This window comes from Gopherus flavomarginatus, chromosome 1 (genome assembly GCF_025201925.1).
Source record: "Gopherus flavomarginatus isolate rGopFla2 chromosome 1, rGopFla2.mat.asm, whole genome shotgun sequence".
Taxonomy (NCBI): Eukaryota; Metazoa; Chordata; order Testudines; family Testudinidae; genus Gopherus; species Gopherus flavomarginatus.
The window spans coordinates 201,224,770-201,246,783 of record NC_066617.1 but is presented as its reverse complement, the minus strand read 5'-3'; the positions used below and the strand labels follow the sequence as shown (position 1 = coordinate 201,246,783).

At 41.2% G+C, this 22,014-nt stretch overlaps 1 protein-coding gene across 4 annotated transcripts in view; it reads left to right on the top strand.

Moving 5' to 3' along the window:
* The window catches only part of URB1 (URB1 ribosome biogenesis homolog), an 82,870-nt gene that overhangs the window by 21,473 nt on the left and 39,383 nt on the right, over positions 1-22,014 (top strand). For 3 of the 4 annotated variants that reach the window (XM_050956004.1, XM_050955993.1, XM_050956009.1), the window contains 11 exons: positions 83-256; positions 934-1,078; positions 3,222-3,344; positions 6,944-7,056; positions 9,014-9,133; positions 11,930-12,046; positions 12,544-12,682; positions 15,649-15,819; positions 17,634-17,830; positions 19,264-19,491; positions 20,052-20,231. In XM_050956004.1, coding sequence (XP_050811961.1) covers positions 83-256; positions 934-1,078; positions 3,222-3,344; positions 6,944-7,056; positions 9,014-9,133; positions 11,930-12,046; positions 12,544-12,682; positions 15,649-15,819; positions 17,634-17,830; positions 19,264-19,491; positions 20,052-20,231 — 1,707 coding nt within the window. The remainder of the gene's footprint in view (positions 1-82; positions 257-933; positions 1,079-3,221; positions 3,345-6,943; positions 7,057-9,013; positions 9,134-11,929; positions 12,047-12,543; positions 12,683-15,648; positions 15,820-17,633; positions 17,831-19,263; positions 19,492-20,051; positions 20,232-22,014) is intronic. The other variant, XM_050956000.1, reaches the window with a different exon arrangement.

Below are 22,014 nucleotides of genomic sequence, written 5' to 3'. Positions count from 1 at the left end.
CTCCAAAATAACTAGTTTGAATACAATGGATAGGGAAGACGCACTGTAACTGTATTGTTAATTCAGCTTCTCTTTCTTCTAGTTACCCAGCAAAACAGTGAAACACACCATCTTGTCCCTTATGTCAACTATTTTGAGAAGAGCCCTGAAAAATATTGAGCACTGTTTGAATGAGGAAATATGGCAAAAGTCAGAAATCTACACTCCACTGATGATGCAGGAATTTGTCCAAATGTACAGAGAAGCCCTTAGCAAGGTACAAAAGAGAAGATATTAAAAAACAGCAAGGGTCTAGAATTACAGGTTTGCAGCAGATAACTGCGCCAGCGCACTAAGGCGCTCTGCCCCTGATTTATTGTATCCTGGGATCCATAAAAGTTCCTAGGTATTTTATAGACATTTTTATTAAGTGTTAATAACCAGTACTGTAGTACAGCATGGTAACTAATATATCTGGTCAGTGGAAATGCCAATAAAATTCTGTCCACAGATGAATTCATAACACTGGCAGCTGGTGTGCTAGTACTGAGGAAAACTATTAAAATTGAGAGCAGCTTTTTAATAATTTGGCACCAAATTCTACTTTCACTTTAAGTAAATTGCAGTCAGTGGAGTTCATTCAGAGTTACACTCCGGTAATCTATAGCAGAAACTGGTCCTTGGTTTGAAAATGTTCATTACACTGAAATCCAAACAGCCAAAAAATGCTAAACACTTGGTAACTTTTCATATCTGTTTTTAATACAGTGTTCTGCTTTCATGTGTTTATTCTCTGCAGAGCTGAAAATAAAAATCTGATTTCAGTCTGTATTCAGATTGCATAGTGTAAGCAGTTCTCCTTGTCAGTGTGTTAGGAATATTTGCATCATTACAGCATTGTGCAGCACTGAAGAGCTGTTGATTTTTTTTCTTGCATATATATTTTGCCTTTAGCTTTTACCTGACATGAACAGCATAGTGGCGGTCTGGCAGACACTTCTAAAACAAGAGGAAGAACAACATGATGGGGAGAGAAGGGGAGACACCATTTACACTGAGGAGGAAATGACCGAGATCACAGAAACCAATGAACAGCACGGTAGGAAAATATTTGTAGGCATAACATCTTATATGTATATAAACAGTTGTGGTGAAATCCTGGCCCCACTGAAATCAATGGAAGTTTTGCCACTATTTCATTGGAGCCTGGATTTTATCCTTGGTATTTGGTATTCAGTCAGTTTGGTCCTTTGGCAAGGGCCTTTGTCTTTGTGTTCCAACATTTTTTAAAACTTGAGTCCCTCCACAGCAATGGTTCTCAGAGCTAGTCCGCTGCTTGTTCAGTGAAAGCCCCTGCTGAGCCGGGCCGGTTTCTTTACCTGCTGCGTACGCAGGTTAGGGCGATCATGGCTCCCACTGGCTGCGGTTTTCCAGGCCAATAGGGGCTGTGGGAAGCAGCGGCCAGCACATCCTGCAGCCCCCATTGGCCTGGAGTGGCGAACCACGGCCAGTGGGAGCCGCGATCGGCCTAACCTGCGGACACGGCAGATAAACAAACCGGCCCGGCCTGCCAGGGGCTTTCCCTGAACAAGCGGCAGACCGGCTTTGAGAACCACTGCTCTACAGGAAAATGAAACCAGGCATGCCCCCTGCAGACTAGCCAAGTATTGCTAATGGCCTACATGTCTTAATTGATATGTTTTCTGTGCACCCACTCTTACTTTGTGACCTCTCAGGGTGGCATGTCCAATGCTGAGAGAAATGCTTGTGTAGCTCTTCACAATATGAAACTTCATCTCCTTTCATAGGAGTTATATGAGCAGCGAAACAGTTGTTAATATTGACGCTTAAATCAGAGGCCAGTGATGATACTTGAGCACCTATCATAACAAACAGGGGAGTTCACACCTGAAAAGAAGTTGTTTCAGGCTCTCTGCAAACTCAGACAGGCTCTGCTGCATCAGTTACTCACAGGTCATGTTTTCAAGGTTTTCTTTGCAGCCATTACAGATAGAGATTTCATTTTTTAAAAAACTGTAAGCTGAGCATGTGGATAACAGTAAAGAGGTCTGTCCTCATCTTCCCATCTAGTCTTAGGGGGCGAGGGGATGTTCCACATTGTGGTAAACGTTGGCCAACAGGAAAAAAAGTGTTTTAAAGAGTTGTTCAGCTCTTTTTACACTGTATTTATTTACTTCCACTAGCAGCTGTACAACAATTTGCCTTTATGAAGCCTCGCATCAATTCAGCTGTCAATAAACCAGAAAAACAATTTAGGCTGCTGAAATGCCTTTTTCTTGTAAGTGGATGGCTGCTGTACATGAATGATGGTGTTTCGGTTGTACCTGCTCCACATCTTACAGACACTAAATGGTCTCGTTCTAAGGCTTCACATTTGGAGATTATTATCTAAAAAACAGCAAAGGGAGAGAAACCTTAGCTAAAATAAACAGTGATACATTTCCAGTATATACTGTATATCCAACACCAGTGTACCCAATGTCAATGATAAAAAGCAATGGTATTGGTTAGCTGGATTCTTCACTTTCCTATTTCTTTCTGTCATTCAACTTTAGAGATCGATGAATGATATAGATTGTATGCTTTTTAAGGAAAGAGATTATATCTTCATATGGGGGGGGGGGGCACTATACAGGCAAATTTAAAAATGACAGGTCCCCATGTAGGAATTTGATAAACTAATCCAGATTTAAAAGTATAAATATTAAAACAGAGAAAGGAGTGTGTATCCAGTTTTGCTTCTTTTTATTAGTCAGCTGGACAGAGCCTCGCTCATAGTGGATGCTACTGATTAATACAAATAATAATTTACAATGTGGGTTAGAGCAGTGATAGTCAGACCTCTGTGGTTCAGGAGCCAAATTAGCAATCAGCATTACCCAAAAAAGCCACGGTAAGGTGAATTATAGGGGAAATATTTAGTGTGTGTGTATATTGAAATATACTATAATAAAATATATTATTCTCACAGCAAATAAGTTAATGACTTAGGCAAGTTGATAACTGAATTGATTGATAACATAGTAAAAAGCTCCTGACTGGTAACTAAGTAAATCCCACAGTATTTTAATATCGTGTGCTGCAAATAGGAAACACATTAAAGAGCCACTTGCGGCTTGAGCGCCTCAGTCTGTGTATCACTGTGTTAAAACATTGCGAGATTGTGGGTTTCCTTTGTCTGTAGGAGAAATGACCAAATTGTTAATTCTATCTGTGTTCAGGCTCAGATGATGCAGAGACCACTCTTCTGAAAGCTGTGTTTCTTCAGGTCATATGCCTTTGTCAGAAGGTTGTTCCCCATTTAGTAGCTCAGAGCAACTTTGATTTCAGCAAACTGCTAAAAGGTATGTTAAGGGTATTTAAATGTTCTTCAGCTGACTAATGAAAGCATTAAAAGCCTCTGGCACAGGGGTTCTCAAACGGGATTCGGACCCCTCAGGGGGTCGCAAGGTTATTACATGGGGGGGTCGTGGGCTGTCATCCACCCCAAATCCCACTTTGCTTCCAGCATTTATAATGGTGTTAAATATATTAAAAAGTGTTTTTAGTGTATACGGGGAGTCGCACTCAGAGGCTTGCTATGTGAAAGGGGTCACCAGTACAAAAGTCTGAGAACCCCTGCTCTAGCAGGAGAGGTTGATTGCTTTTCTACTTAGTAAAAGGAACAGAAGTGTCCTCAAAAGAGTAACCTGTTTTAGACTCTCGATTACATCACCATTTCATTTTGCTGTTTGTGCAGGGCATGGCACTTCACAAACAAATGTAAAATTACAAGATTGCTGCCCCAAGCACTTAGCTTTAAAACTATAAATATTAAGGGTTACGGGATGTCATTATCTGGAGTGGTTCACGATTGTAAGTTCCAGCCTCTGGGCAGTCTGTCAGAAAAGCAGGGCAAGCTGGTGCCATGTTCTAAAGTTAGATTTCTTCAACCCAGTAACAAATATGAACTCCTGAATCACTGTAAGAGTGTTACCATGGAGTCACAGGCAGCCCCTTGGGCACTTCAGTCTGTCTTGCCACCCAGGCAAGCTGGATTTAGTGATGAATGGTCACTAACATCAAAAATATTCAGGTTGCTCCCAGTCTCAAGAGACCAGTCACTTATCCCAGATCAGTATGTACCTTAGATCTAACGCCAAAAACAATGCTGGTAGCCAATCCTGTAATAAACTAATAAAGTATTTATTAACTAGGGGAAAAAATGAATTATTTACATGTTAAAGCATGCAACTTATAAACACAAATGAGTTACAGTCTGTGGTTCCGAAAGGTGACAGAGATGTAGTAATCTGTCCTTTTAATGTCTTTTAGGGCTAACCTAGGTTGACTCTGGGGAATCTCTGCTTTTGTTTCTTAGCTCCAGCCCTTGTAAGAGTCTAAACAGTAAAGAGATAACTATTTCTTCTTGAGAGCAGCTTTATATGCCCTTCCCCCAGAGTTCAAACTGGTGGGACAAGAGCTCCTGTACGTAACTTCTTCATGGGTTTCTGTCCTATGATGGCCTGGATAATCCTTCTTGGTGTGCGGGGGAACCCCTCTTCCTGCTGAGGTTCACAAGTTCATAGCAGGCATTTTTTAAATTATAAAACAAAACTTTCATATTACCTTACAGCATAGTATACAGACATTAGGTAACACCTATTTTGAACAATACTAATACTGTATATAGGTCTGGTTTCCAGATATGAATTTGTCAGTGCTCAGCTGATGCCTTCAGACTTGGCAAGTGCTGGTACCTGGCCTGCCAGTGTCACAACAGGAAAAAGACATTTTTTCTTAAATTCCGTATCTGTTTTGTCACATCTGCTCCTATTTTTAAATTTTAAAAATAATCTTCTAATCTACTTCTTGATATTGTTTACAGAAAATTTACTTGCAAAAATCTGAAATTTCTAGGTGCCTAACTCATAAGAACATAACATAAGAATGGCTATACTGGGTCAGATCAAAGGTCAATCTAGCCCAGTGTCCTGTCTTTGGACAGTGGGTAGTGCCAAGTGTCCCAGAGGGAATGAACAGAACAGGCAATCATCAAGTGATCCATCCCCTGCCATCCATTCCCAGATTCAGGCGAACAGGGGCTAGGGCCACCATCCTTGCTCACTCTGGCTAATAGCCATTGACGGACCTTCCTCCATGAATCTATCTAGTTCTCTTTTGAACCCTGTTATAATCTTGGCCTTCATAACATCCTCTGGCAAAGAGTTCCACAGTTTGACTGCGTTGTGTGAAGAAATACTTCCTTTTGTTTGTTTTAAGCCTGCTGCCTATTAATTCCCAGTGACTTTCAATGGGATATGGGTGCCTAACTCTCTCAGGCCCCGATGACAATCCCAGCCTAAATAAATTTATTTTAGAACTCTTCATATTTGCAGCAACATTGTAATCTCTTAAAGGGACAGGGTAATTCATTAGAGGTTTAAAAAAATCACTTACCAAGTGCAGTGGTCTCTTCTGGAAGGTGTCAGAAGTAACCCTTTCTTCTTCCACTGCTCTGTTTTTTCAGTCATGCTTCCTGCAGTCCAAGGGAAGAGGAATGGAATTCTACATGGTGTTGCTTCTGAGGGAAGATCATAATAGGAGAATTATTAGCAGTAAAATGAGATGGTTTGTCTCCTATGTAACAGTTGCCCAAGGAGTGTTTCTTTGTGCAGCAAAACTGAATAGAGGAGTATATAAATTTTCTGTACCATAGAGCTAGAATAATTATCTGTACTATGTGCAGTCCCTTGTAAGATGTATAAGAGTAGGAGTTACATAAATTAAAAGTTTGTCAAGAAAAGGAGAGCAAAAGTCTTAAAATAAACAGACTAATGCATGGGCTTCTCATCCCCCAGTCAGAGCCATGGTTAGTTTATTCTGTGGCTGCCTCACAAAATCATGTGTCCTGTGTGTCCCAGTATTTCTTGCATCATAATGGATTGATTTTTCCAAAAAACAAAAAGAGGAACATGTATCTTGATAAGGCAATGACCCCTTGGTATTGTGTTTAGTTATAATGTGACACAAGGCATAAAACTTTAGCACTTCACATTTCTTGGCAGCAAAGTACCTTGAGAATTAGTCACAAATCTCCCATCCTCCTGCACAAAATGAGCAGTCTGCCAGTGAGACTGAAGACAGGCACTCTATTTTTGACTTGTAACAATCTGTATGTTTACCAGCTGATCCCACTTTGTTTGGTTTTGCTGCTGGTGGAACGTTGGAGTTGTTAGTTCTGCTATCTTTTTTTAATGTGCTGTCCCATATACAAATTACACAATACAAGAAAAGAGAACTCTGAGCTTGCCCCATAGAAAATGAGAGTATAGCGTGCATACCAGAGTAGAGTTAAAATATGAGGCAGCTCCCACTCTGTGCTCAGTGAACTAATGGTAGCATCACTAGTTTTGTGAATTATATGGGTAGAATTTGATCTCTGGTTAATTTAGAAAAATAAATTATCCCATCTCAGTCTGTTTTTTGCTTTAGGTGAAAAATACCACTTGTTGCAAACAAATGATTAAAAGCCCAACGTTCACTTGCAGTTAGTAAATATGCCATATCACATTTTGTAACAATATGGGTATTATTCCAGACTCTTAGGTCAAATTCCACATTGTAGTCTTCGCTAAATTTCCCACTGCAGTCCGAACTGCACCTGGGTTTTCCTTTTCACTTGCTATGTAAAATTGCTGTTTGGAGTTGCTGCGTGATAACCCAAGGGGCTCTGTTGTCAGGGGTGGGCCTAATGATCCCTACAGTGTGAACTAGGTGAGGTCGTCTGGATTGTGTTACTCAGGAGGTCAGACTAGATATTAATCATGACCTTAAAATCTATGAATTTCTTGCTTGCTCACTTCATCAGAGTGCTTTGAGGCTTAAATAATGCATGTTTGTGAAGCTCTCTGAGGTCTAGAAATGCAAAGTAATATTATTACTAACTGTTTTCCAACCCAAGGTATTGTCACTGAAAAAGGACTCCGAGAGGAGATCCCTCCTGTTCTACAGCACCATATACTGAAAGTGGCCCTGGAACTGCCGGCAAATAAATTTGCCTGGTTCAGAGTACAGGTAGGAGAATTGCAGATGTGTTTATCTGTTTCTTTTGCCAGTTGCCGTCATATCTGTGTCTCTGATGCTGCACGTCTTTAGTGCCAGTCCTATCATTTCAGCATCTGTTTCCGTTAGTCAAGAGCATCTGTTTTCATTGGCTCAACAAAGGCTTAGGGCCTTTATCTGTGGGAATAGAAATTCCCTCCTTTCGTAAGAAAGGTTAAAATAGGCATCCTAAAATCTGCTGCTCCCAGAGGCAAGAGTGAGAATCTTCTGGACACCGAGGGATGAAAGCATTGTGGCTGCAAATCAAGGAGATGAGCAGGGTGCTGCTTCTAAACACCTGCTGGAGAAGAACCTTACTCTAGGTGGCTCCTTGCTTATGCGAGTGGAGGCTTTCACAAGCTGCCCTCTCTTCTCATTTACTCCAAGCACATATAGGAAGAGAACCTCCTACAGCTGGCTGGAGAAAGGATTTGAACCTGCCTTGTGAGAGTTGGCAGTGGGGGAAAAAAGTGACTCAAGGCTGCCCTGGTTGGAACTCTCCATGATAACAGATTCTCCATCATATTCAGCCAGCCACAGAGAACAGGGAAGAGACTTAAGAGGGAGCAGGAAAGATATTTGAAACTGGCAAAAAAAATTTTTCTTGCCAGTTGTAGTGAGGTGAAGCCCTGAAACATAAACTCTTGTGTCAGAAGCCCAGTCTGAGGCCTGAAGCCTGAACCAAAGTACTTCCAGGCATTGCTAAGCAAAAGCTGGGCTGTGAGCCAGAGGCAGGCCGCACTCACAGAAGTTGGCAAGAAGAGCATTGCTAGAAGCAGGTGCATCCACACATAAGTGCTAATAAGAGGAACTTGTGCCAAGATGACATCAGGACACTCCACAGAGATAATGGGGAACAGGCAGTTGCATCTTAAAGACAGGGTCAAAAGGACAGCATGATGGATAGATCTGTTTGAAATAACATGATCAAAGGGGAGACAGCACCCTAATGAGCCAACGGGCTGTACTTCAATACGTCAGTAGGGATGAGTAATCTGTCCTATAACTGTATAAAGGTAGGTCCTGGAGTGCACATCTTTGTCTGGCCTAGGGGGCAGTGGAGAGTCCCACCACTGATTGAGCTGGTCCATTGCCAGGGGGCACAAATTCGTAGTATGTCTTGTAGAGTCTACGAGAAATTATTACTGTGCTTCGTTTGACAATAAACCTGGCTTGGGTTCCTTTGTACCTTACTAGAGCCTGTGGTCTTTGGGGGTTCTCTCGGGGTTTGCTGTGTCAGCTCTCTGCGCAGAGCGGGGGCAGCACACAGAGGGAACATGCACACGGCCAACTGTTATCATCATCGAACAAGAGCAGAGCACCACACCAGTAACTACTGACACCACCAGTTTCAACAGCAGTGTAATTTTTCTGTTTTGCACGCTACTAGTGTTAGGCAAGTGCTTAAAGGAAAAGTTAGAAGGCCACATTCAGTAGTGATGCAAAGAGTTTTTGTATTTTGCACATTGGGTTGGTCAGAAAAGTAGAATAAGCAGTAAAGTAGTGCACATTTTGTAATAATTTGGCACTTGTCAGAACAGAAGCGTCTTACACTGATTTCTTGTTCTTTGGGAGCTAAATTCAGCCCTGGGATAAATGGATTTATTTCCGCTTGAGTCAGTATTAGTATGACATCAGGATTATTGACGATGAGTGAAAGTTAAAGGGTGTGGTGAGGAGACTGCTCTACTTAGACCCTTCTCTTAGCTAGTTTTCCTATTAGATACACTCATTCCACTGCTCAAAGACTATTATACTTATCTTGCTCACCCACTAATTGCAGAATTCGTTCAAATCACGCTACTTCCACTGGGCCAGCCCAAAAAAGTATGGCCTGCAAAACAGTTTTTGCTATTCTGCTGCCACAGTGTAACTTATTCCTGTCCAGTGTTGTCACACAAAGGGAGGTTTAAACCCATTATTCTTTTAGGATGTCTCAGAAGCAGAAAAGGTTCGTGGTGAAAGATCAGTATTTTATTTACTGATGAAAATGTTTGTAACAAGTAACCATTCACAACTGAAAACGTCAACAAAACAACTGATCATCAAGGTAAGTTTTTTCTTTGGCCTCAATTAGTTAAACACATTTATATAGTTCCTGCCAACAGCAATGTTTTGATGATGATCACGCTAAGGTGTTTTTTTTAGCACTTTGATTTTAAAGAGTCTCTAATTTAATTTGACTATAATTATTCACTCCTTCCTGCGTGGAGCATGGCTGACAGCCAGCCTTTTCTGCTCACATGAATAGTCTCATTGGCCACAGTCTTTTCTGAATAGCAGTGAATATTATTTACTCTTTAAAAAACAAATAAAAAAATCTACATTTTGGCACCTAAATAGAAGATGCCTGATTTTTAGAAGTGCTGAACACCCACAAATCCCATTGAAGTGAATGGCAGCTGCAGGAGTTTGGTGCCTCTGAAAATCAGGTCACTTCTAGTTAGATGCCTCAATATGGATTTAGGAGCCTAAATTAAAAAAAATCTGGCCTAGATGTTCCTAGGCCCTGATTCTGCAATCAGGTCCATGCAGGTGGATCGTTGTGACTGTGCGTAGCACTCGTCACTTCTGCACAGGTCCAGGAGCTTATCCCCGGGTGCCAAGTTGTAACATCATTCACAAACCAAAATGATATGGCTTTTTAAAAGTTAAATCTGGCATGTGATTACTGTTATCAAGTTTTATCACAGGTTGCATTTTGAAAGCTGGAAACAGCTGCTTTTATCAGAGAAATTACATAAGGAGTTCTGTTGTATAGTTCATGTCAGCCACTGAGATGCACATGAGTCTGTTACCCACTAGTGTGCTCCTCCCGCTCATGGCACTAGCGTTGGCTGCCACCGTCAGCAAAGCAAGGTGCCAGATCACAGATGAATTTTTAAGGACTTAAGCTACAATCCAAAACCTGTTGGAGCTAGTGAGGGCCTTCACACTGAGTTCAGCGGCCTCTGGATTTTAATGCTTGCATGGTAACACCACATCTGGGGCCATTTGGATTCAGTACAAAATGTTGTAGAGGATTAAAAACAGTGAACCTGCTTCCAGCAAAGACAATGACAGAACTCCCACAGATGTTATGGGGTTCAGGATCAGAGCTGGAATTTGGACCCAGTAGAATTTCTGTTACAGTTACTCTTGGCAGCTGCATAGGAAAAGCCTGGTTCGAAAATGTGCAGTCCTTAATGGTGGTGGGTAAGCGCCTCTTGTGTGAGCCTCTGGTGCTTAAACATATTTACATTTAAAAGCAATAGCGTGGGTTTTGTTTTTTATTTTAGTGTGTGGTATATTTGATTGATGAGCAGAGATTTGGGCTGCCTGATTCATTTTCTCCTTTCAGTTCATTCTGTTTTCTTTGAAAGGGAGACATAAGCAATGAGGTCAGGACAATTGTATCAGTTCCAGTGGGCTTTTCAAAATTCTTAACTTAAAAAAAAAAAGACGTTAATGTCTTTTTTTGCTTTATTTTTCAACATAATGGAATATAAATTGCAGATATGTTTTCAAATTTTGCATTCTGTTCCTGCCTCTTTTCGTGAGGACTGAAAGTACTGTTCTTTTTTTGAGAATCTGCCAGAAGTAGTTAATTATTTAAGAGTGAATCATTTTTTTTGATGAATTGTCATGTCAGATTCGTAATCAGAGATGCTATTTTTGTATCTACCAGTGTAGCACACAGAGTGAAAGCTGAACAAACTGAGCCCTGAAAGAGAACTGTTTTCAATATATGTTTTGCAAAAGACAAAGCTCATAAAACTATATATAAGCTTGTTATTTGAGTTTTGGTATAATAGTGTCCTCTCTCTTTCAGTAACTTCAGTTAGTTTATTTGTTACATGATTACCCGTGCTGCTGTTTTAAACACAAAAGGTCTGATTTTGATTTCACTTAACTCTGTTTTAACTTTTTTGACTTCAGTGGAATTAGAACTTGCCTGTACAGTTTTTGTTCTGCTTTCACTATATTGGCTTACAACTGATCACCATAGCATCCCTATAGCTTGTTACCCATAATTTCTAGGAATAACCTATACCGGTATAAGGCACCTTTTCAATGGTAAAACTATGTCCCCATTAGGTGTTTTACCAATTTAATCATTTTGGTTAAAAAAACACCCCACCACTTTATAACTGAAATAGTTTAATCGATACAAAAACTGTGTTTAGACCAGGCCTAAATTACTTTTGATTTATACTGGTGTGAGGTCGCAATCAGGCTGTAGTTTAGCCAGGTCCCTGCCTCCCCAAAGTTACAAACACTCTAGTCCTGCAAACAGTTGCCCTTATGAATAACTTTACATATATGAGTAGCTTCATGTTGTTCAACTGCATTTCTTGTGTGCATAATATTAATTGCGCGTGTAGCTGTTTGCAGGATCAGGGCTTAAAATGCATGAATCCAAGAAAATAAGTGCAAGACTAAGAACAAATTAGAGTTGTATCTGAGAGCTGTATAAAGCTAGGCAGAAAGAAAAGTGTGTGTTGGGAAAAGTTTTGGAGGAGAAGATGGCTGCTTTCAGCAAAGGGATTAGCATGAACAAAGACATGAGGCCTGATTCTCATTTACATCAAGGCCACTTTACACAGCTTTGGCAATGTAAAGCGGCAGTAAATAATATTTACATCCACTTTGGGGCCCTTTTGTGGAACTACGGTGGTCTAAAGCAACCTTGGTATATGTAAGAATCAGGTCCCTTTTGTCAGAAGTTAGAGAGGGGAACAATGTTGGTGTTCAGCAATTTGCTGCTATTCTGTCTTTAGTAAAAGAAATAAAAATGAAAGCTGCTGTATAAAAAGCTATAAATATACACTATTTATTTTTTCTCTCATGCTGCTTTTTCATTTAGGTTTTGCATGACAGTGGAGTATTTGAGTACACGTGGAAGGAACTTGTACTGTGGCTGGAACACTTGGATAATACAATAGAAGACAAAAAGGAAGCCGTGATTCAGTTTTTGGAGAGGGTAATTGTTTATCTAACTAATTTGAACAATGTCAAGAATAGCATTAATGGGAAGCTAATTATTTTGCTGTTATTGAGGAAAATCTTTTCAAAGGATTGTGAATGAATTCTGAGAAAGGCAGTGACTAAATCCTTTACACAGAAGTCATATCTGTTGTCCTTGGTGAAGGGGTGGATGAAAAGAGTTGGGGGGAATTGACTCCCCATAGGATATATTGTTACCAGAGCAGTGCTGATATGAGGAGAAAAGAGGCTAAGATTATTAGGCATCCAACCCGCTAGGCTCCTTTGAAACTCCCAGATAAAATTAACTAATTCCAATAAAAGCTAATCTTTAAAAGAAAACATTTCTCTTCCTGCTCACCGTTTGTGGATGTTAAATTTCCAAGCTCTTCTATTTGTTTCGCTTAATATCCCTAAAACTTGCATTTTCTGTATAGAATTGCAATGAACGCGCTTGTTCATGGGTCTATGACTGACTTTTATCTTGGTTCGCAGGTTTTAATGAAGTTGGTGACAAACCCCTATCCATACACAGATAAAGCCGCAGACCTTGTCCAGGAAGCCAGTATGCTCCAAGTCAACTTATTTAAACAAGATGTGGATAGTGTTAGCATACCCATCTCTCACATTGATGGTATGTGATGATCCCAATATGATGTCTGCTCCATCTAATTTTGCAGTCCTTAATCAGGCAAACCTGCTACTGATGTCTGTTGAACTCTTGCCTGAGTAAGGAACTACAGGATTAGGCCTTTTAATTGTATTCAGCTCTGTAAGTAAACACCTAAATGACCAGGATGTCTCCTCGCACCAGAAGTTAATCTGTGACACAGCTTTGCAGTTTTAAAACTGCAAGTAAAATCTTACTTTTGATCTGCTTTCAGTGTCCCACAGCACCAGTTTTTAATCCAAGTCAAATCCATTGCAGTCATGCTTCCTTTTAAACCACAGGGTCAGGGCCAGCTCCCCCTGCATATATGAGCAAAGGCAAGGATCGTACCGGAGCCAGGGCCGGCGCTACCATTCAGGCAGCCTAGGCAATCGCCTAGGGCGCCAGGATTATTGAGGGGGCGGCATTTTGTCGGGGGAGGGGCGGCAGGCGGCTCTGGTTGACCTGCCGCAGGCATGCCTGCGCAGGGTCCGTTGGTCCGCGGCTCCGGTGGAGCTGCCACAGGCATGCCTGCAGATGGTCGGCTGCTCGCGCAGCTCCGGTGGATCTCCCGCAGGCACCACTGCGGCAGCTCCACCGGAGCCGCGGACCAGTGGACTCTCCGCAGGAATGCCTGCGGCAGCTCCACCGGAGCCGCGGGATCAGCGTGGGGGGCGGTGAAATGGCCATGCGCCTAGGGCGCGAGAAACCCTGGCACCGGTCCTGACCAGAGCCCCTCCCACTTCTTGTGTTTATACACAGGGGGAGCTGGAATCTTGCTGCTTGTGCTCTTTAGGCCAGATCCTGGCCCCATTGACTGCAGTGTCAAAATTCTTGTTGACTTCAGGGACCAGGATTTGGCCAGGGAGCATACAGACATGGGAGTGTTAGTTCCACTTAGGGAATTCAGGCCTCAGGAGAAAGCACATGACACCCCCCTCCCTTTTTTTTTTTAAGAATATAGCAGCTGCCAGGGTGGATTTGATGTAAATCACTAGTCAGGAAGACTCCATTTTATCATGGATTTCTACATAAAAGTGCCTTCTTGTTGGTTGTTGTAACCTTAATACATATTCTTCACAACTCAGAGATAGATGTAGATTTCATTTTTAGAAGGTACACACTGTAAGTTTTTTAAGTGATTTATTTTGAAAACTTTTCAGATTAGTTTTACAGCTATATTAGAAAATGAATGATGGTTTGGTTATTGTATTTACCAAAACTAATTGAAGCAAATATTTATGAAGTCATTGGGAGGTGAACTATCTTCAATTAACAGGTTAATCATTAATATTTGGAGGATTTTCTTGCCATGCTTTATTAGGAGAACATCACCAGACAGACATTTAAATTGTTTTATTTAAGTAAAACAACAACGTTATGTATTTTGGATTTTTTTCTTCAACAGCAAACTCATAATATTTTAACAAAACAAGCATATGAATTTTTTAATTTAGTTAAAGATTCACTCTTTTTTTAAATCAGGTTTTTGTTAAAAAATGTTAACTAAAATAGTTAAATGAAATATTTAGGAAAAAACCCAACAAATTAAGTCGACTGTATCAGCCAGGTCAACATGAGAAACTTAAAATTTTTGCTTCTGCAGCTGACTCAGTCATCTTCACCCTCCTGGTTTTTCAGGACCCAAACAATTTCTCAGTTTGGAATAAATTGTCCAAAGGAAGAAAATATTCTTTCTACACTGGCAGAAGAAAAGTGAGATGATCACTTCAACAGTCTCTGAATCCAAGTGCTTAAAGTGACTTCCACCAGTTCACTGGTGTGACTTCCTTTAGAACATCATTAACAAACATATGTCTCAGAAAGACCTCAAGACTTCTGGAATATGCTGCTCAAACTTTTGCTTCTGCTGCTTTTACCTTTTTTCTCCATTTATCTCCTTGTCCAGATCTATTCCGCCCCCAAAAATCTTCTATTCATTGAAATTTTTGAAACTGCACTTTTAGAGAGAGGTAAGGGATTGACTCTGTGTACACAAATTTGGAGATGGACAATAGGGTTGAGGTCTGTTATTTCTCACCACTATATATTATTTATTTTAAAACATTTTTGCTATTAACAAGTGTGTTATCTCTGGAGAGGCACTTTCACAGTTTGAGAACTGCAAAACTAAGCATCTCTGATGGTATCTTCTAGACTGAGCACTGAGTCACATTGGGTAGATAGAAAGCTTAACCTAAATAATCTATACAGAAGCCGCTGGAACCCCGTAAAATTGGGTCCCTAATCCATGAACTGTTGGAACTCATTTACAAAACTTTTCTTAAACATGACATGAATGTATTGTCTCACACTATAGAATTAGCATTTATATCCCTATTCCATGATGAGATATCTTTGAGCTGTAATGTATCTTAATTAAAACTATCTTTAGATAAATGCTTTTTGAGGAAGAAACCTTTCAAAGAAATCCAATTTTTTAATTTTTTTTTCTTTTTTAAATCATTGATTTTTATCCATCCTGGCAGCTGCCTCCCCTGTACGCGCTCGCCTGTCTCCTCCAGAGGTGCTCTGACTGCAGATGTTTTGGTGCGATGCCTTCATCCACTGCTGCTGGTGCTATTTCCCCTTTCTCTATACTTCTCTTAATGGGGCGTCAGCTTTGAAAGCAACCCACAGTGTAAACATGCTGTGAGTGCCATCTATTTTACCATAATTAGGAGCCAGATATACCTGTCTTTCACCCTTTGTCTGATTTGTACCGTTAATGTATATTCAAAGAGACATCTTATTATCCCTGGGTTGTTGTACCCCAGACCTGTATTAAATTGTCCCTTTCACTTGCCTACAGCACTAACATTGGATGGACCCTTTATTTTCTCCTGAATTACCCACGCCTTTAAATCTCCTCTTATTTCCTATGTACTTGCATCCTAAAAGTAGTGTCTGCTTGAACTCAGAACCCTGACATTTTTTCATTGGTAACCTAGATGTCCTGGATATGGTTGATGTCCTTGTGGAGGGCAGCAAAGGCCTAGATGAAGAAATTGGATTCAGTTTAAATGAAGACATGATTCTACACACCTTTCCATTCAGTGCTGTTGTCCCTGCAGCGTTAGAAGCCAGGAATAAGTTGTTGCTTCAGACTGAAAATGATATGGGTAATTACTGTGTTTATATATGTCCCTGGGAGTGGCTAAAAAGATTCATGCTGTATGTGGAGGGGGGGAGGAATATTTTATCATTTTCTTGCAGTGGTTACTCTGGTTATTGTGTATGAAAATCAATGAGCCCTATTATGCCCTCTGTTTCTACAAGTGGAGGAAATACAGATCCAAGGGATCCTAGCTCAGAGAAGCATTAAAGGGTACAAGGTTCTGACCCCAAGGAAGATGCATGGAGTTCAGAGCCTGAGCCAAGAGGGCAGTATCAGGATGATGATTGCTCTTCACAACATTAGTTCCACCACCGACAACTCTGTGGAACTCTTGCAGGAAAGCTACATAGGTCATATCAGAATTAAAGAGCCCACCTATCCTCTGATGCTGTGGAACCCACCGCAGTGGCCAGAGAAGGGAGCCCCTGTAAGCACAATTCTGCTGACAAGGGGCTGGGAACCAGGCGAGAGGCAAAGTGCCTGAGCTTAGATAGCCCTGGCTTGAGAAGCCCCCAAGATTCTCGCAGCATAAACCTTTACTCCCTGTTTCTTTTGTGAGAGAGGAATGCATGCCTTCCTCACTTGCTCCTGAGGTAGGAACATGTACAAAAGTCACCCAAAGGAACTTCCTGGAGTTCCTGTCCTTTTATGCAGTGTAGCCATGTAGGAAGCAGTATTGCTCGCAATAATTTGTAGTCTTATGGAAAATGTAGAAAACCAAACCTCTCCTCTGCCCCCCCCACACTCATTTCATCTGGGGGAGGAATTCTGCAAGTTCACATTTTAAAAGCACGCTGATGATGCTTATGACGACTATGTTACAATAGCCGTGACTGGGAAAAGGATGTTCTTAAGTGAAATAGAGCTGAATGGTTTTAAAGGATTGTGTTTGGTATAACAAATAGTGGGAAACTCTCCCATTGAAACCAGTTAGTTGGGACTGGAGAATTGGACCCATGGGGGAAGAAATTAACTTAAAAAAAAAAACTTACATATTAATCCTTGCATGACAACATTATCTTTTTTGGTGCATTGGGAGCATAAATGACAAAATGAGCTAAACACTGCTCAGACCTGAATTTAGTAACTTTAGGACAGAAGTTGGCAAAATATGGTTAAATGCTAGACTTAAGGTAGAAGTGTTTTTGTTTGTATACAACTTCAGCGAGTTAGAAGTTTTAGGTATAAATTCTGACTGACCCAGCCATATATGTGAGAAAAGAGAGAGCCACGATGGGTAGTTGTTGGTATAATTGTTATGCACAGATCAGGATTCTCTTCCCATGCCCCACACACAAAGCTGACATTCTCCAGGTCCTGCATATGGTGAACTGTTGAGTATCCAGAGAGACTAATGGCCAAGATCTACATATTTATACACAGCTACCCTCTGATCTGCACTCCTGCATGCAGATTATGCCTGCTTTTATGTGCAGCTGTGCTGGGGCCTATGACCAGCCAGAATACAGGTATAATATAACACTGCGAAAAGCTCTTAGTTTTGTGCCAGGTTGGGGGTTGAACCCAGTAGCAAGTCGGAGTGTAATCTGGCACCATTTACCTTACTAAGAATTACAGTATGTAGGATTTTCACTAGCACCTCAAGAAATTAGGAGCATAAATCCATTTGTCATTCAGTGGGATTTGTGCTCCTTAGGGACATATGAAAATCCCACGCTGTAGTATCGAAGTGATTGCTATGTAAATACTGCTCACGTAAGGTGGGTGAGAATGGCATTGTGGCTAGAGTTACTGTATTTTCCCCGATTCTTACCAGTGAGAGAACCTCTGCCTCAAACCTGTTGTTTGCTTTTGTAGGAGGAAGTATAGTGGAGTATCTTGTTGCTGTTTTTACTGATCTCCTGCATAGTCAGAGAGATCCCCTGGCTCTCTGTCTGATGTTTCAGCTCTTCGATAAAGAACTCCAGTCACTGAATGCATCTCAGTATCCTCAGCTCTACCAGTTTAACCAGTACTACAGTCTCTGGATACCACAGCAAGCTAAGGAAACCTTGGTAAGGGATGCATAAAATCATTTGATTGCTAGCTTTAGGGTTGCTAAAAGACCAGTAGATTGTAGAAGGCTTTCATTTCCACTGTGCAGTACATCTAGGCTTTTGTCTTCCAAACCTGAGTTTAGGCATCCTCGTTTTCTAATGTGTTGCAGAACCTTTGCTGGATTGAAAGGTATTGGAGACTTTTAAATGAGGTGCAAATTCTTTTTAGCTGTTGCAAGGTCAAAATGTTAATTGAATTCTTAATTACTTTAACGTTAGCAGCAACTTCTTATCAAGTTGCAACAATGATTTATATGCAGAATCACTTTTAGCAAGTTTCAGGAAAGTTACTTAAATGCACCAGTGGCCTGAGTTTGAAAAAAAGTAAGGAAATGGCTGTAATACCTTGACAGTAGCCATCTTACTTTCTATCTGTGGTGCTTACTTTCTATCTGTGGTGCTTACCCTCACTGCAGTAGTATCTGAGCATGTCACAATCTTTAATGTATTTATCCTCACAAGGCCCTTGGAAAGAAGGGAACTGTCCATTTTACAGATGGGGAGGTGAGGCACAGAGAAACTAAGGGAATTGCCAAAGGTCACAAAGGAAGTCTTTGGTGGAGCAAGGATGTAAAGCCGGTCTCCAGAGTCCAAGGCTAGTACCCTAACCATTGGACAGTCCTCCTTCCCCAGTGAGAGCATCGCTGCAGCTCCTATCATGGAGTGAGCAGATCAGTCAAGACCCTGTGAAGGGAGTGCTTGTAGTCAGAGGCAGCCCTATGGTGCCTGCCAGGAGTGCTAGGCTGCTGCAAGTTCAGATCCTGCTAAAAACAGGTTTTTTTGTGTTTTTGCTTTTTCAATGGGTTTGTTATTTATTTGTTCTGTGTTAGTTATAACTATTGCAGGTGTCATACTGGTGTGAATAAGTAATATTTATAACTCTAATTTGTTATTAATTTTAATTATTTCAGATTTCTTTCAGAGCAGGAAGTAGTAGGCACGAGTGTCCCTTCCCCAAATGCGGAGGCAGGTGGATGAGGAGCATCTCCACAAGGGCAAGGAGTAGAATGGTTGTGGGTGCTCCCCATCTCCTCCCAATAGGAGAGGCTGGTGCAGCAGTGATTGAGGTTGTGCAGGCTAGATGGGAGCGGGTTAGGAGCACACAGGCCATCCGTGATAGAAGCTGCAGCTTTGCTCCCTGAGCCAACCAGAGAGCGTATGAGGGGCACTTCGGCCAGCATTGATCTGTATGCACCGATAACAATACAGCAGTATTGCACTGTGCATTGTGGTTGCAGGGCTGGGCCCTGAGAGCGTGGTTCTGTGCCCGGTTACATGCCTTATTTCAATGGGAATTGCCCCAGCCTATGTCAGAGCACAGTTTAGCCCTAAGAGATTGACATACACATTGTGTCTTTTTTTTCGCCTCTCTGCATTACTTTGGTTTTCAGCAGTTGAAACAAACTGAATGCATAAGCAGGGAGCCTATCCTGCCACCAGATTCTTCGTTCCCCTCCATGCTGAAGATTGCCTTTGAGAGAGGTGGTGCTGTCCTGCTGGAAGATGGTGTCCAAGCAAAGCTGAGAGAGGCAGCTTCCCAGCTCCAGCTTCAGCAGCTTTTGCTAGCAGTCAAGCACGTGCTGCTGTACCTAAAAACCACAGTGGAGACCTTCGGCAGTGTAAGGAATACGTTATTGTAACGCTGGGTTCTAAGTACAGCACACTGAAGTGGTGCAAATGCACTTTGATTGTGTAGCCTCTCCATGTGCACAGCCCCCACTGAAGTTAGGGAGCAGCTGAGGAATCTGACCCAGATTGTAGCAATTGTATCCCTTGTTGTTGAGACTGACTGCCTTTACAATAGGATTTTTTATGAATGTGTTGTGTTGTGTATACTGCAAATGAATTGCAGCTTTCTTTCCATCTCCTCTTTATATCAAGACTAGATGTCTGTCTGGAGGATATGCTTTAGCTGTGATTACATTCTTTGACCTGTGTTAAGTTGGAAGCAGACAAGATGATCTGATGATTCCTTCTGCCCTTAAAATACATGAATATTGTGTTAGCCTCCCAGAAGCTTTGATCAGGATCAGGCTCCTATTGTGGGAGCCATTGTATATGATACCTTTCCCAAAGAGCTTACAATCTAAGAAGATATTAATTTAATCCTGTTCTTGCATAGTTTTCTTTCCAGCCTCCTCCACTTTTCTCCTCATCCTCTAGTGTGTTACTTTCACAGCTCAGTAAAAGTTCTGGTCCTTGCCTTCTCGATCTCTACATGGACCTGCTGAGCAGCTTGCTGTGCCGATGTGATCAGATGAAGTTGTGCAACGAGCAGAAACAAGAAGGGGCCCAAATTGAATCAGATCTCTTTATGGATTTAGAGTCTGTGGCCACAGTGGAGTCTGCAAATGACAAGGTATAAATAGGCGTGGCAGAATTCAATTTTTATTTATTTATTGTATAATTTTAAAAGATCATATCAATGTTTATTTTTAAGACTTTTTTTAATTGGTATTAATTTAAATTTTCACAAGTGTGCAAAATTATGGAGGGGGAGGGTCATACAATAATTATTTAATAACAGTAGACATTGAGATTAAAAAATGTAAAGCTTTATAACCCTTAAAATACAAATTGTCAACATCACATGCCAAAGTACACAAAGTAAGTATCATCAAATCAGACTCTTTAGTTCTCAAGCAGCACTTTTTTTTACTTGGCCTATCAATGGAAATATATTTTTTTGGTCGGTTTCTGTGTGTGTGGTGAAATCAACTTTTAGCAGCAATTACCGAAAAAAATTTGATCCTTCCAAGCTTAGCTATAAACCCCTCGGTACACTCATAATGAATGCTGTCATATTAGTCAGCAAAATTAAATTGGACTCTAGGAGGTCTTTCATCAGCTTTGGAGAACTGTTTACTGAGGCAAAACAGACAAATGGCTCTTGGGTGCAAACTATATAACTAATTGTCATTGGTAGTTGAAATAAACTTTTAGCGTAGAGCATGGAGCTGACCTGTATTCTTACTGATACACACAGTGTGATAGAGGCTGAAGAAAGAAAGGAGGCTTCAGTGAATGCTACAGTCTGATGTGGAATGTGAGGATTTGACTCTTTCTAGTATTTATTTGTGTTAGGGTGTTTAATTTAGGATTAAAGGTGATGCCTGTCTAATAGGGAAACATGCAATCACTTGTTGAAGGCCTGTGCAAGATCTGCACACTAAGAGGAAGCACCACTGTAGCTTTGTGTAGGGTGATGGGTGGGATGCAGGTCGGTTGTTGCCACATGGATAGTTGGCTTCAGACATAGTGTTCCACAGAGGGGTCTTTGCGTCAGACACAGATAGGTCAGTGCAGAGGTGTGCCATTGAAGGAGGTCTGGGAGAGAGACCAATGGTTCTATGAGAACATGCATCCAGTGTGCCTAAACCAGTCGCTGTCAACCAGAGATACGCAGAGGTGTTTCGGGGGTACATCAATTCATCTAGATATTTGCCTAGTTTTACAACAGGCTTGATAAAAAGCATTAGTGAAGTCAGTAGACACTAAAATTTTATTCAGACAATGACTTAGTTATATGCTCTATATACACTGAAATGTAAGTACGATATTTATATTCCAATTGGTTTATTTTATAAATATATGGCAAAAATGAGAAAGTAAGCCATTTTTCAGTAATAGTGTGCTGTGACACTTTTGTATTTTTATGTCTGATTTTGTAAGCAAGTAGTTTTTTAGTGAGGTGAAACTTAGGGGTACGCAGAACTCATCAGACTCCTGAAAAGGGGTACAGTAGTCTGGACAGGTTGAGAGCCACTGCTCTGAACTACCATACAGGTGTGTGGCTGGGCAGCAGCCTCTACTATTCTAACCCACAGGCTAGAATAGTGGCTGTGGAAATGGCTGCACTGCAGATATTCAGCTCACTTGCATATTGGGAGAGTGAATGCTATTTCTCCATTCCTTTTAGACCCTGGCACAAAGCTCTGTTGCCCACTTTTTGTGGAGGGAGGGATGAATTTTCCCCATAATGTTAGTTTTATATAATAATAATGGAGATATACCTATCTCCTGGAACTGGAAGGGACCCTGAAGGGTCATCGAGTCCAGCCCCCTGCCTTCACTAGCAGGATCAAGTACTGATTTGCCCCAGATCCCTAAGGGGCCCCCTCAAGGATTGAACTCACAACCCT